This window comes from Xenopus laevis, chromosome 3L, assembly GCF_017654675.1.
Source record: "Xenopus laevis strain J_2021 chromosome 3L, Xenopus_laevis_v10.1, whole genome shotgun sequence".
NCBI lineage: Eukaryota > Metazoa > Chordata > Amphibia > Anura > Pipidae > Xenopus > Xenopus laevis.
Window position 1 is genome coordinate 151,075,459 of NC_054375.1, and position 14,539 is coordinate 151,089,997.

Below are 14,539 nucleotides of genomic sequence, written 5' to 3' on the forward strand. Positions count from 1 at the left end.
ATATATATTTATTTGATTTGTCCCTTTACTTTTTATAGCATCATACCAGTCTGGTCAGTCTCTGTCTTGCCTGTATGTGAGCAGTCTCTTGTAGCCACTAGAGATGTAACTTAATAGATTTCTTTTTTCCCTTAGAGTGGAAGTGCAGAACTCATGCACAACGCAGACGACGCTCTGTAGAATATGGTAAGATGTTCTGAAAGTACTGGAAGGTCAAATTTTTGCTTTGTATATGATTTGAATTTTTCAGGTTAAAAAACTTACATTTTTGTCCGATTCGAGATTTCAAGAATTATCAAAAGAAAAAAAAAGTGTTGAAGTCTCGACCTGACTAAGGGGCAGATTTATCAAAGGTCGAGGTGAAGTTTCAAATTGAAAAACTTTGAATTACGAGCTAATTTTTGTGTACTTCGACTAGGGAATTCGAAGGTACTGTCTCTTTAAAACTTCGACTTAGACCATTCGCCTAACTTGGGGGAGTTTGGGAGATCGAAGGTCGAAGTTAAAAAAACTTCGAATCGAAGTACGATTGTACGATTCGAAGTAGGCCGAATTCGGCCCACTTCGACCCCAAAAAAACTTCGACCTCCATTCGATTGCTCTTTTTGAATTCGAAGTTCGAAGTTTTTTTAAATTCGACCTTCGACCTATGATAAATACGCCCCTAAATGTTGGTGAGCTTGGTACAGGCGATTTGAATTTTATTTTTTTACACAATTTGAGTTGATTTTGAATTTTTTTTAATTTGAGTTTCCATTTCCAATCTTGAATTTTAGCGTTTTTTCATATGAAAGAGATCTTGAATACTTAATTAATTAATTAAAAAAATAGCAGCTAAAAGCTGGGGAGATTCTCCACATGACAATATGGTGCTTATTTTCAAACTTCAATCTAAGTTTAAGTTTTGGAAAATAAATTTGACAGACTCATTGAAGATTTACAGTAGAATGTGATTTTAGTGTGATCAGTCCTGTAGTTTATAGTAATCAGCTTTTTCTTATACAGGATTTTTGTAAATATGCTGAAAATTGGGAAAAAGTAGGGATCAAGTTCATCTCTGCTGAAAAACTAAAAAAAATTGAGTTTTAGTAAAACGCCCTCATTGTTTTTTTTCGTGATATTGCCTTTGGGGAAGACTTCGAGGGGCACATTTACTATTGGTCAAATATCGAGGGTTAATTAACCCTCGATATTCGACCCTCGAAGTTAAATCCTTCGACTTCGAATATCGAAGTCGAAGGATTTACTGCAATTCCTTAGATCGAACAATCAAAGGAAAAATCGTTCAATCGAAAGATTAAATCCTTCGAATCGAACGATTAGAAGGGTTTTAATCCATCGATCATACGATTTTCTTTCGATCCCAAATTGCTAGGAAAGCCTATGGGGGACCTTCCCCATAGGCTAACATTGATGCACGGTAGGTTTTATGTGGCGAAGTAGGGGGTCGAAGTTTTTTTAAAGAGACAGTACTTCGACTATCGAATGTTCGAATAGTCGAACGATTTTTAGTTCGAAACGTTCGATTCGAAGTCGAAGTCGTAGTCGAAGGTCGAAGCAGCCAATTCAATGGTCGAAGTAGCCAAAATAATACTTCGAAATTCTAAGTATTTTTTATTCTAATCCTTCACTCGAGCTAAGTAAATGTGCTCCCTAATGTATCTTTGAAAAATATATCTTGCTTTCTAATTAATAAAGTGCTATGCAATTCTGCTTCTGTTACAAGTTTTTAAAATCCTAATAACTACCACGAGTGCCAATAGCAAACATATAGAATTTTATTTTAGAACCATGACTTGCATAGATCAAAAGTCCACAATGGTAAAAAAAAACAATTCTTTACTTCTTTCACACCAGATATAAATATATTTTGAATTGCAAATCCCAAAAGTCCCCTAACAGTAAGTTTACCCCAGAAAACCATACATATTTGGATTTTAGCTTTCTGAAGAATTCAGTAGATAAATATCTTTCTGTTAAAGACTTAAAAATCGTATAAGTTGGTGGGTTTCGGAAAATTTCTGAAAATTAACTCAAAACTTGTAGTTTACAGCCTCTTATCGCCCATGTGTACTTTTGTAGATAAAACAATTCCAGGGACATTGTGGGCAATTTGATTTCAGTTTGCGCTGGTTTACTAATTATTGTACACGATTAATCAAATTATGGGGCATAATAGTGCACACAAAAGTTTTTGAGTCAAAAAACCAATGCACAATGCAATACAACGACTAAAATAGTGAGCTAAATGGTCAAATTCACAGCGCACTGAATGGATTACAGGCAAACACAAGCAATCAACAAAGCAGAACAGTGAACAAAATCAGCAGAATGCAAGAAATTGACACACAAGTAATTATACGCAGTGTTTTTGTGCAATAAAATAGTTTTTAGGGAAACAATACTTTTCAGCATACATTCATCAATAATCATCAAAGATCATTAATTTTAAAGTGGACCCGTCACCCAGATACAAAAATCTCTATAATAAAAATCCTTTTCAAATTAAACATGAAATCCAATTTCTATTTTTTATTAAAGCGTTCATAGCTGTTGTAAACTTATTTAAAAATCTCAGCAGTCAATCAAATATTGTCTGCCCGCCTCTATGCCTAGGCATAGAGGCGGGGCAGACAATTACTTTCACTTTCCATTCAGCACTTCCTAGACGTCGCTGCTCTCCCCACATTCCCCCGTTCTCTTCACCGTTTAATTGTGTATCCAGGACATGGGGATGGACATTGGGTCCCCCATTCTGGTGCACAAACAAGATTCTGAGATGATACAAGACTTGTCTTAATAACAGTGTCCACAAAATGGCTCCTGCCTGCTTGTAATAATTGTGAGTTTCCACTCTGAAGGAAACAAGATTCAAATAATTTATATAGTGTAATTAAAGTTCATTTTGCTTGACTAATGTGATAAAATAGGATTTTGAATAATTTTTTTGGGTGACGGGTCCACTTTAAACAGAACAAATGATTACAGTTTGTTTTTCCAGATGAGGAGGATGATGATCTATATTATATAGATGAATTTTTGACCAGAACGGAATTTCCAGAGAGCTGGTTTTGGAAAGTGGAACAAATGTCAGAAACGCCAGACAAAAATGGGTATGTGTTCATACTTCTCTAGTCCCTAGAAACCCTTCCTTGTCCTCACCCTCTACCTGTGCTAGTCAGTTGGTTCGCACTTCAGCTTATCCCTACCAGAACCTGAGTAAGGAGAGACTTCTTGGGTAAAGTATCTCCTGGTTCTATAATCATCACAAAAAGCACTCACACACAGGGGCAGATTTATCAAGGGTCAAATTTCGAATTTGAAAAACTTCGAAATTCGAATTCAAAAAGACCAACCAACATTTCTTTAAAAAGTTTTTTTTGGCCAATTAGGTCCGTTCTTGAGCGAATAGGTCCGTTTTCGAAGCGCTTTGATAGAATTTGATTTTTCAAAGTCCACCAATCGACTCCAAATAGATTCTAGGAGGTACCCCATAGGCTAAAACAGCAGGTTTTAGATGGCGAATTGTCACAGTCTAATTTTTAAAGAGACAGTACATGATACATTTCAAAATTTATCAATTTGGACTATTCCCTAGTCGAAAGTACACAAAAATTAGCTCGAAATTCTAATTTTTTAAATCAAATTTTCACTTCGACCTTTGATAAAGCTGCCCCCTAATGTATAACATATCACACGTATATAACCGAAATGGCGAACCCAAGATAGTAATTTCTTTCACTTTCATGGAGAAACTCAAGCCTAGTGACATCTTTATTAACCTGGGCAGCGTCAAGGCCACTGGTCCACCTCACTTAACCCAATATGTGACCTAATGATTATAAATAAAGACACTTGGAACCTAGGATGGAGTTTAAAGGTCACCGCTTTATTAACAACCTCAATATTAACAAGATATAACTGTAGTGTAACATTACCAGATGGGAATGCTTGTTTAAAATGTACCAACGCCATGCTGGCAACCCAAATGCATGACACCTGGATGGGCAAGTAGGAACTAAAAACCAAAACCTTACCTCTCTGAACCCTTACCCATAGAGGTACCAGCACACTCTACAGATAATAGAATGCTAGCCCTTGCCCCACTTTGGCAAGCATTCCCCACCTGCTCAGCTGCCATAGCATACTTACCAACTGGCCAAAACCTTCTGGGCTTTACCATGAAACAAGGGCAGGAGGACGGGATGCTGCTCCCACCACTGCTTAATGCAGACTGAGAAGTTCCGACTCTTGTTCCTACTCCCTTTCTCCTCCTGCCAGATCTTAACCACTTGTTTCCTCTAACTTGCCTAACCCGGTCAAAGCTTCCCTCCTTCCATGCTTATCCAGTAACGCCTATTCTGTCAATAGTTGGCACCAGGGCCACCATTAGAAATCACGGGGCCCCGTACAACAAAATTTTTGGGGCCGCCTGGGCCCCACCCACACTAGCGCCCAAGCCATACCCCCTGATCTGATATTCTGCAGATATTCTGAAACAATCTGCAATTGGTTTTGAGTTATTTAACTTTTTATTCAGCAGCTCTCCAGTTTGCAATTTTTAGCAATGTGGTTGCTAGGGTCAAAATTCCCCTAACAACCATGCATTGATTTGAATAAGAGACTGGAATATAAATAGGAGAGGATCTAAATAGAAAGATAAGTAATGAAAAGTAGCAATAACAATACATTTGTAGCATTACAGAGCCAGTAGATTTTAGATGGGGTCAGCGACCTCCCCCATTTGAAAGCTGGAGAGGAGGCATGTACACAGATTTTTATTCCCAAGCGATCCTCCAAATGACTTAATAGTCAGACTCTTTAACAGATGAGTAGAGATCTCCACAGCAGTAACATGAAGTATGAAAGAAACTGGAGAGTCTTCAAATTTGAATAATGTAGTTTTTATTGACGCACTGCATGTTTCGGACCCCTTATGTCCTTCCTCTGGTGCAAGTCCGAAACACGTAGTGCGTCAATAAAAACTACATTATTCACACTAGAGGAGGCATGTAATTCATAAACTATAAAAAGAAAAAAACGATGGCCAATTGAAATGTTGGTTAGAATTGGCTATTGTATAACATACTAAAAGTTAACTGAAAGGTGGATGATAGAGATATGGAAAGGCTGGTGAAATAATAAGCAAATGCTCCTCATGCGCTGCTATAAATAAATAAATAAAGGAGTTTTATTCATACTGCCCTATAGGAATAACCAATTACACCCCAGTTTGCTGAAGAGAGGAGTATCAGACCCGACTTTAATGAAAGGTACCTTTGGCACAAAGCCATTGTGATTACCAGTGCGAAACATAAGCGTTTCCATGGCTAGGTGAAGACAAGTCATTTCAGCTCAATTCGACAGATATTGAGACGCATCTCCTCGGCTCAGTGAAAGTTTGTTTTCTCCCCGCCCACTGCATTTCGTAGCCACGTAATATGGACCCTCACTCCCTAGCCAATTGGAGGCTGAGGACGGGAGCCGGGCGGGTTCAATCTCTTGTTCATGGGGTTTGTTCGCTGTTAAAGAGCCGCCGCTAGAGTGACGTGAGAAGGTGCTGGTGTGGCTGTTCAGCATGGCTACACGGCTTCGGCGCTCTGAAGGGGGGCCCGGCTGTTTTCAAAACTGCAGCACTGCCGGGTCCCCCTTCATGCCCGGGCCCGGGACACTTGTCCCCCCTGTCCCCCCCTGATGGCGGCCCTGGTTGGCACAACCATATTTTTTTACATTTGTCTTTTGTTATAGCCAAATCCATGTAAAATCATGCATTCTACCCTGTTGTTTTATTTCCTCTCCCAATAAAATATCTGGCTGGTCTTTTATCCCCACAGCATCTCAACCAAGGTCCTAAATATGTTTTTAAAAGATTCAATTACCACCTGGGAAGTTTTGGCTGTGAGTTTATCTGAAACTAAAGGTAACTTATCCTTTATTCTCTTAATGCCTAAGCATAAAAATGCCTTTTGAAACTCAGCACCACCCACTATGGAAAGCAGAGGGACTTCAAGCCCTAGAATCCATCACTTCCCAATTGTACAAGATGAAGGAGGGGTTACATGTCACTGTGAGCCTATGGGTAAAGACAGACAGCACATGCATCACAATGTCCCTTCTGTCACTGCCTTAAAGGGGAAGGAAACCTAGTCGGCGCAAACCGACCACCCCCCCTCCCGTTTGTTGCAGACTATCATCATATCTTCCTTCCATGTTTAGTTTTTGACTTGTCTACATAACCCCAATAATGTCAATTTTAATTTACATTTTAATTCTCTTTCATACACAGGACTGTGTGTAGCTCCGCCCTATGAGATTAAGGTCTCAAATGATTTTTATATTGACTTGAAACTGCCGCATTCTGTTGTAAGGAATGAACAGGTTGAGATACGAGCCATTATCTACAACCAGAACAAAGATAAAATGAAGGTAGTTAAAGAAGGAATATATATAATAATAAGAATTGTCTGATTATAAAATATTGGAATCATTGAAAAAGTCAAAGTGCTGTGGATTTTGGGCTGGAAATTGGGCAGCAAATATTTCCGGGGATTTCCGCTCAAAGTATGAACATTTATTTGATAAAGTAGGAAACAGAAATTAAATTGAGAGAACTGAGAACATAGTTATATAAAAATCTTGCTACAAAGGATGATCATCAAACGGTGTCACCTGGTACTGTTCTGATGCCCCGTTACTGTGAATTTGGGGTGAATATTGTCTATTCTTCCATTGGCTACACAGGTGCAAGTGAAGCTGGTCCACAATTCAGAATATTGCAGTCTGTCCACGGATGAGAAGGATTTCCGGCAGGTTGTTTGGGTTGATGGCATGTCCTCTGTGGCTGTCCCTTTTGTTATTGTGCCACTAACTCTCGGCTGGCATAATATAGAGGTGAGGGCAGCTGTCTCCAGAAGGTTTGACCATGACAGTGTCCGTAAAAGGCTGACTGTTCTGGTGAGTAAAAGCTTGGTAATAAATTCCAATACTTGTGGGCTATGTCCTAAATTCTATACACATAGGTCTGGAGTAACAATATGAATATTATATAACTTCATATAGCTTAATCTAATGAATACTTAAACACAGCACAATGATCAGATGCCATCACACCCTGGCATAACGAAGGTGCTGTACATTATTATATCAGATCTCATCTGGAACTCTCACTGCACCTCCCTGCTTCCCTTCACCTTTGTCTAAATTCACAAATGACTCTATATAAGGGCACAAGGCTGCAGGCTGAGTTATACAGGGAACTCTGAGTATCACTCATGTATTATAAGGGATAATGTACCCCCTACTGTAAATGATAAGGATATTAGAAGTCACTGAGGGGTTGTTCTGTGACTATATAAAGACACAAGGCTGCAGGCTGAGTTATACAGGGAACTCTGAGTGTCACTCATGTATTATAAGGGATAATGTACCCCCTACTGTAAATGATAAGGATATTAGAAGTCACTGAGGGGTTGTTCTGTGACCATATAAAGGCACAAGGCTGCAGGCTGAGTTATACAGGGAACTCTGAGTATCACTCATGTATTATAAGGGATAATGTACCCCCTACTGTAAATGATAAGGATATTAGAAGTCACTGAGGGGTTGTTCTGTGACTATATAAAGACACAAGGCTGCAGGCTGAGTTATACAGGGAACTCTGAGTGTCACTCATGTATTATAAGGGATAATGTACCCCCTACTGTAAATGATAAGGATATTAGAAGTCACTGAGGGGTTGTTCTGTGACCATATAAAGGCACAAGGCTGCAGGCTGAGTTATACAGGGAACTCTGAGTATCACTCATGTATTATAAGGGATAATGTACCCCCTAATGTAAATGATAAGGATATTAGTCACTGAGGAGTTCTGTGATCATACTGTGTAGCTATGTGACCGGTATTTTTATTCAATGAATATGTCTGAAGTCCAGCATTAACTTACACCTTTCCTGCCTACTCCAGCCTGAAGGAAGACACATGACCCAAACTTTGACGTCTATGACTTTGAACCCAGAGGTTGAAGGAAAAGGCAAGTATTATCTGATTTCATAATATTTTTAATGGGTTACTTATGAGAAATTAATTCACTTTGCGGATATATATATATATATATATATATATATATATATATTTATATATATATATATATATATATATATATATTTATAGATATATATACTCATTGAATCGCTTTCTTTTCTCTATAGATGGGTTGCAGGAAATAAAGATTGAAGTACCGAACCAGAACAACATCATTCCCTACACAGATACTGATATCAGAATCATTGTACAAGGTGAATAAATTCCTCATCATCCATACAACTTAACATAAAGGGGACAGAAAGTAAAGAAAATGCGATTAAAAACCACTTTGCAATAGAAATTCATAACACATTTCAGTGGATTTAGTTATTTGTAGATATAATCACTATTCAAAGCTTTTGTGCCTCCATCATGCCTCTTCCACAGAATCCTGTATAAGTGTGCCTATTGATGCTGGGGAATTCTGGAGCTACCATCACCCAAGGTTCCAACAGAAAGTGTGTCAATAGTTAGGCTTACTTCTGGCACAATAAGATTTTTTTGGCCTAAATCTGTTGCACCTATTGATACACCCCCTTCTGAGAACCCTTTTTTTTTTTTTTTTTTTTTTTTCATGTTTAAAATATTTTATTTGATTTTCATATTAAACAAATGAAATCAAAATGACAACAAATGTTATGCAGATGAAGAAAATATGTTGCAAAGGAGACAATGACATGATAGTATCAAAACTATATCATTCATGAAAAATAACAAAAAACGAACTAAAAATTAACTAAGCCAGTGGATGCACAAGTAATAAAAGAAAGAAAAAGCCCATTTATCATCTGGAGTGTCAGATAGGTCATCTAACTATTGAAGAAAGCGCATTATTTGATCGCCAGTATTGGAGTTACAGATTTCAAAATAAGGAGACCAAACCAGCCTAAAAGAATCTTTGGAAATACTTCCTTTAGTTTTAGTTATTAAGGCTTCTTGCCAACTAAGCTGATTCATATAAGATTCATATGATTCATATAATAATCAGATTCATTAAGCTTGTACTCATTTTTGAGTTTTGACCAAGACAATAAAGTTTTCTTATGTGGATCAAATAAGTCTTTAACTAAGACTAGTAAATTTCTCTTAGCAGAAAATAGTCTGAGAACCCTTTAATCACTTCCATGTTTAAGATGGTGGCACCTCCATGGTTCTCCAGCATTTATAGGAACACATGCACATGATTCTGCAGAATAGGTGGGAAAGTACAATGGTAGACAGCACACTTATGCTAGAGTGCATTTCATCAAAACTACCATTAATGAATGGTATCAGTAAGCACAACATTCACATCTATTGTAGATCAACTATACATAGATGTGTTTGTACAATAGTCTTTAAAGGGCTTGTTAAGGCAAAAAAATAAAATCCAATTTTTACTTTCTTTACTGAAAAAGAAATCTATCTCCAATATACTTGAATTAAAAAATGTGTAGCGTTTTTATAAGAAACCTCACTGTATGCAGTGACCTTCTCCCTTCATTTACTGCTGTGGATAGGAATTGTCAGACGGTCCCTAACTGCTCTGCAGGGAAACAATCATACTTATGAACAGCAGGGGGAGCCCCCACCTTACTTCCCAGCCATGCAGAACTCAAGCAGCTTTGTTTGTTTCCCTGTAGAGCAGTCAGCGACGGTGTAGAGATTTGTATTGGATTTTATTTTTGTCTTTACATCCCATTTACTGTTTCCAACTCCAGCTGCAGGGACAAAGATCATGGAGCCAGATTTAAACAGATAAACTGGGATTCTATTTGGAGGATTATTTTGCTGAAGCCACTGGTTCTGCAGAGTTGGAGAAAGTTTTTATTAAACAATACAAAAACTATAAAATCCACATTAGATTACATGACAACACAGGAGCCAGTGCAGTCTGTATATTCTGATTATTAATCAGTCTTGTTGTATCGACATCTGGCAGATATTATTTGACTTGGGCTGATTTGATCATTTATGACGATCCCTAAGCAGCCCAGACCACACTGAGCATGTGCACAGTCTTGGTCTTGCAAAGATGCATAACAAAGTTACAAGATAGTGACCCCCTGTGGCCAACTTTGAAAGCATAAATCATTTGTTTGATTAGGCTTGTGGTGCATGTTTATGTTTAGTATACAAAATACTATATAGAGGGGAAACTCAGCAGGCAGGATAGAGGCAGGCTTTACTGAGAATAAACACCGCTATGTTAAAGAGGGGCACATTCATCAATAATTAATAATAAGCAGGCCCTCAAAATCCCATAGAAATGGATAAAGAGCAGCAGAATTTACTGGCAGAGTTTGGTGAGTTCTAGTTTCACTCTAAGAAATACTCCCCCTTGTTCCCTATACTGTATAGGGACTGCTCAGTGTTTTACCTTCTTCACTTTGTATGGTCCTAGTCACTGGGTACATTTCATAAAGAATATAGTATAAAACAACTATAATGCCCTTTCTTTCCTTTTACATTTAGGAATCTTAGACGATCATACGCGTGAAGGTTCCATCGATGGTGCCACTCTCAGCCATTTGATTGTGGTGCCGGCTGGCTCTGTAGAGCAGAACATAGCGACAATGACATCTAATGTAATTGCTGCCCACTACCTGGATGCCACCAACCAATGGGAGCGAGTTGGGCTGCAACGCAGAGAAGAAACCATCAAGAACATTGAACAAGGTGAATAAACAGAATGTAATGACTCGGGGTAACTGCTCTTTGTGAAGAGACTTTGGAAGGCCTTAGGGCTTATGACCTCTATAGTGTCATCCAGACAATTATGCTTGTGGGATGTTCCCCAATTTGGCTGCTCTTGGAATTTACATTTTTCCACCTTCCCAATGGCATGCGGTAAAGTCTGTATATAGTTATATCTGGACAGGGTCGGACTGGGGGGCCCTGGGCCCACCGGGACTAATGTCCAGGGCCCCATCCGACCCCCCGCCGACCCCTCGCCCCTATATGATGCAGGCGCCGCTTGTCGCGTCTGCATGAAGGCACTGCGCCGCTCTTATCGCAGCGCCTGAAAATTTATTTTCCCACCGAATCTGATCGGGAGAGGGGACTGGCCCGGCGGGGGCCCATTAAGGGTCGGGGCCCACCGGGCTTTTTCCTGGTATCCCGCCGGGCCAGTCCGACACTGTATCTGGAGAAACACATTGATCCAAGAAAATACAATCATTCTTCCCACTTTAAAGGGGACCTGTCACCTTAAGAAATAATATCAAATCCTATTTTATGATGTAAGTCAAGCAAAATAAACTTTACTTACAAAATTATTTAAATCTTGTTTTTTTTTAGTCTCGGAATTCATAATCACAACAAGCAGGCAGCAGCCATTTTGTGGGATCTGTTAATAAGACAAGCTTTGCGTCATGCCAAAATCTTATTTATGTGCCAGAATGGGGGACCTGATGCTCATGCCCATACTCTGGCTACACAGATGGTGAGAAGGGAGGGGGAATGCGAGGAGGGCAGTGATATCTAGTAAGTGCAAAGTGGAAAGTGAAAGTAATTGCCTGCCCCGCCTCTATGCCTAAGGCATAGAGGAGGGGCAGGCAAAATATGATTGATAGCTGAGATTTTTTAAACAGGTTTGGATATTTTCACAAAAAAATTAATATGGGTTCCATGTTTAATTTCAAAGGGACTTTTATTATACAGCTTTTTATGTCTGGGTGACAGGTCCCCTTTAAGGGCATGTTTTTTTTTTAGAGCATGTGTCTACTAAATCTTTGATGACCCTCTTGGGATGCTATTGATGTAAAGTATTACACTAGCCCAGATGGGTCTCGTAGGCGAGAAAGTTCCCGGATATTTATCTGATTGTTACTTTCACTCTACTTGCAGGTTATGTTCAACAACTTTCTTATCGTAAAGTTGACAAATCCTTTGCGCCTCCATCAGCCAGTGTATGGTAAGTGCCATCTCCCTGCACTGAATGTAGAGCTTACTTACTATGTGCAGGGCAGGGTGCAAACTGCAAAAAAAATGGGAGCTATCTACGTGTTTTTTTCTGCACTTACTGGGGCTCATTTATAAACAGTGGGCAAATATGCACCTGGGCAGTAACCCATGGCAACCAATCAGATGATTGCTTTCATTGCTCAACCTGCAACTGGTTGAATAAAGCTAATCCCTGATTGGTTGCTATAGGTTACTGCCCAGCTGCAAATTTGCCCACTTTCATAGACTCTTCTCCCCCTGTGTCTGTAATGATATCTACATATACTGTCTTCCTTTGTACCTCTTCTTATATTTCTTACTATGCATTAGATCTTGCTGTATTTGTGATTAAAGACTCTACAGTTTTTTGCTAATGTTCTTTTTGCCGCATCCTCATTTCCTATTTAGGCTCAATGGTTATATTATAAAAGGGTTTTCCATGGCTACGGATTTAATAACCATTAACCACCACGTACTCTGTGGTGCAATCAAGTGGCTTATATTGGTGGAACAGCTGCCCAACGGGCAGTTCCAGGAAAATGCTCCTGTTGTCCTTACAGAGATGATGGTATGTATTGGGGATACCAATAAACATGTATTGGATTGTTATTTTGGAGATGGGCCACCATAAGAAATGAAACTGAAAGGTGATAGTGGAGTTTATTTTTTGGTGGGGGGGCTCAAAGTTTTCAAAAGTCTTCTCTTTTTAATTTTATTTTAGAAGCCCAAATTTTATTCTACATTAAAATGTGAATTGCATTGCAAATATAAATATGATTGAACAGATCACATGTGCACTTGGAAAGGGTAAATACCATGTCAACTATGTGTACCCAATGGGAGTAAAAGAGAGAAGACAGAGAGAAAGCATGGAGCCCATACCATAGAACAGTGCTGTATGTGGTACCTAGGGTTAGAATTTTTCTACAATTTATAATCCATATTAATGGTGGTAGCAAACGAAAAACCAAATGGTTGGTGCTCACTGCAGGGATATTACTCATCAATCATATGTGAATAGGCAGAATATGGCACATACAGGCAGCATAGAGCAGGCAGAGTATAGCACAAGATATTACAATATATGGACGAACAATCCCTGTTTTGTTTAAAGGGTAAGGCATTTTTCAGTAGCAGTATGCACAAAATGTCTCTGTCTTAAATATATTGATAATGGGTTGAGTGCAGAGGACTCTTGAATTTTTCTATATGTATTTTGTGGTCACACCCTCATTGCACCCCCGCCTAATGGTTTTAAAATTAGCGGTGAGCACAATTTTCCCTTGTTTGTTATAGAGTATAGCACACACAGTATAGCATAGAGCAGGCAGAGTATGACAAACACTGACAGGGGGTAGAGGGCAGGCAGAGTATGGCACAAACAGGGAGCATAGGGCAGGCAGAGTATGGCACACACAGAGAGCATAGGGCAGGCAGAGTATGGCACACACAGGGAGCAGACGACATGCAAATTATATGGCACACACAGGGAGCATAGGGCAGGCAGAGTATGCAATACACAGGGAGCATAGGGCAGGCAGAGTATGACACACACAGAGAGCATAGGGCAGGCAGAGTATGGCACACACAGGGAGCAGACGACATGCAAATTATATGGCACACACAGGGAGCATAGGGCAGGCAGAGTATGCAATACAAAGGGAGCATAGGGCAGGCAGAGTATGACACACACAGAGAGCATAAGGAAGACAGAGTATGACACACACACAGGGAGCATATGAATGCAAAGTATATGGCACACACAGGGAACATAGGGCAGGCAGAGTATGGCACACACAGGGAGCACAGGGCAGGTAGAATACAGTAGGAGACAGGGAAAGAGCATAGGGCAGGCAGAGTATGACACACACAGGGAGCACAGTGCAGGTAGAATACAGTAGGAGACAGGGAAACCTATAAGGACCACTCTGAGATATACTACATACAGTGACACAGTGCTGGTGCTCCTCCAGCAATTTGTATGAGGTGGAACAGGTGAACAATGTGGCCAGTTTCAGTCTTTGTATGAGGTGTGGAAAGTACAGGGTTTTAGGATGTGAACAATAGAGGTGTCACAAGTGTGAACAATGCAGGGAGGATTACAGTTGTAGCTCCATGTGATAGAGGGTTAGGTGCCCTAAGTATTATTGGCTACAGTTTAACCATGAAGTTCCACTGGGGAAACCTTTCTGGGGTGGTTTCCAGATTCTAATCTGAACCAAATGAAATCCCTAAAGAGAAAAGGTTCACTTATTGTAAATGCTGCCTTGATGTGGTGGATCCATTAAAGAGCTTGTCAAGAGGTTTCAGTCAGGCAAAAATTATGCATAAAATACTTTTACTAGCTAGTAGTACTATTATTATCTGAAGCTACTGCTTACTCATTGCCCATTGTGAACATTTATTTCTGTCTTACCCAGGGAGGAATCAAACTGGGAGAAGCAGAGGCAGATGCAGCCCTCACAGCCTTCGTACTAATTGCTATGCTTGAAAGTGAGAGAACTTGCCTTCCTGTGGTCAACGTGAGTACTCC

General features: G+C 39.6%; 1 protein-coding gene across 2 annotated transcripts in view; it reads left to right on the forward strand.

The window, feature by feature from the left end:
* LOC108711728 (venom factor-like) overlaps window positions 1–14,539 on the forward strand; it is a 54,398-nt gene that overhangs the window by 17,199 nt on the left and 22,660 nt on the right. For both annotated transcript variants that reach the window (XM_041587311.1, XM_041587310.1), the window contains exons 16-26: window positions 136–186; window positions 3,002–3,113; window positions 5,835–5,920; window positions 6,287–6,426; window positions 6,742–6,954; window positions 7,963–8,029; window positions 8,208–8,294; window positions 10,537–10,740; window positions 11,911–11,977; window positions 12,415–12,574; window positions 14,427–14,528. In XM_041587311.1, the coding sequence (XP_041443245.1) occupies window positions 136–186; window positions 3,002–3,113; window positions 5,835–5,920; window positions 6,287–6,426; window positions 6,742–6,954; window positions 7,963–8,029; window positions 8,208–8,294; window positions 10,537–10,740; window positions 11,911–11,977; window positions 12,415–12,574; window positions 14,427–14,528 (1,289 nt within the window). The remainder of the gene's footprint in view (window positions 1–135; window positions 187–3,001; window positions 3,114–5,834; window positions 5,921–6,286; window positions 6,427–6,741; window positions 6,955–7,962; window positions 8,030–8,207; window positions 8,295–10,536; window positions 10,741–11,910; window positions 11,978–12,414; window positions 12,575–14,426; window positions 14,529–14,539) is intronic.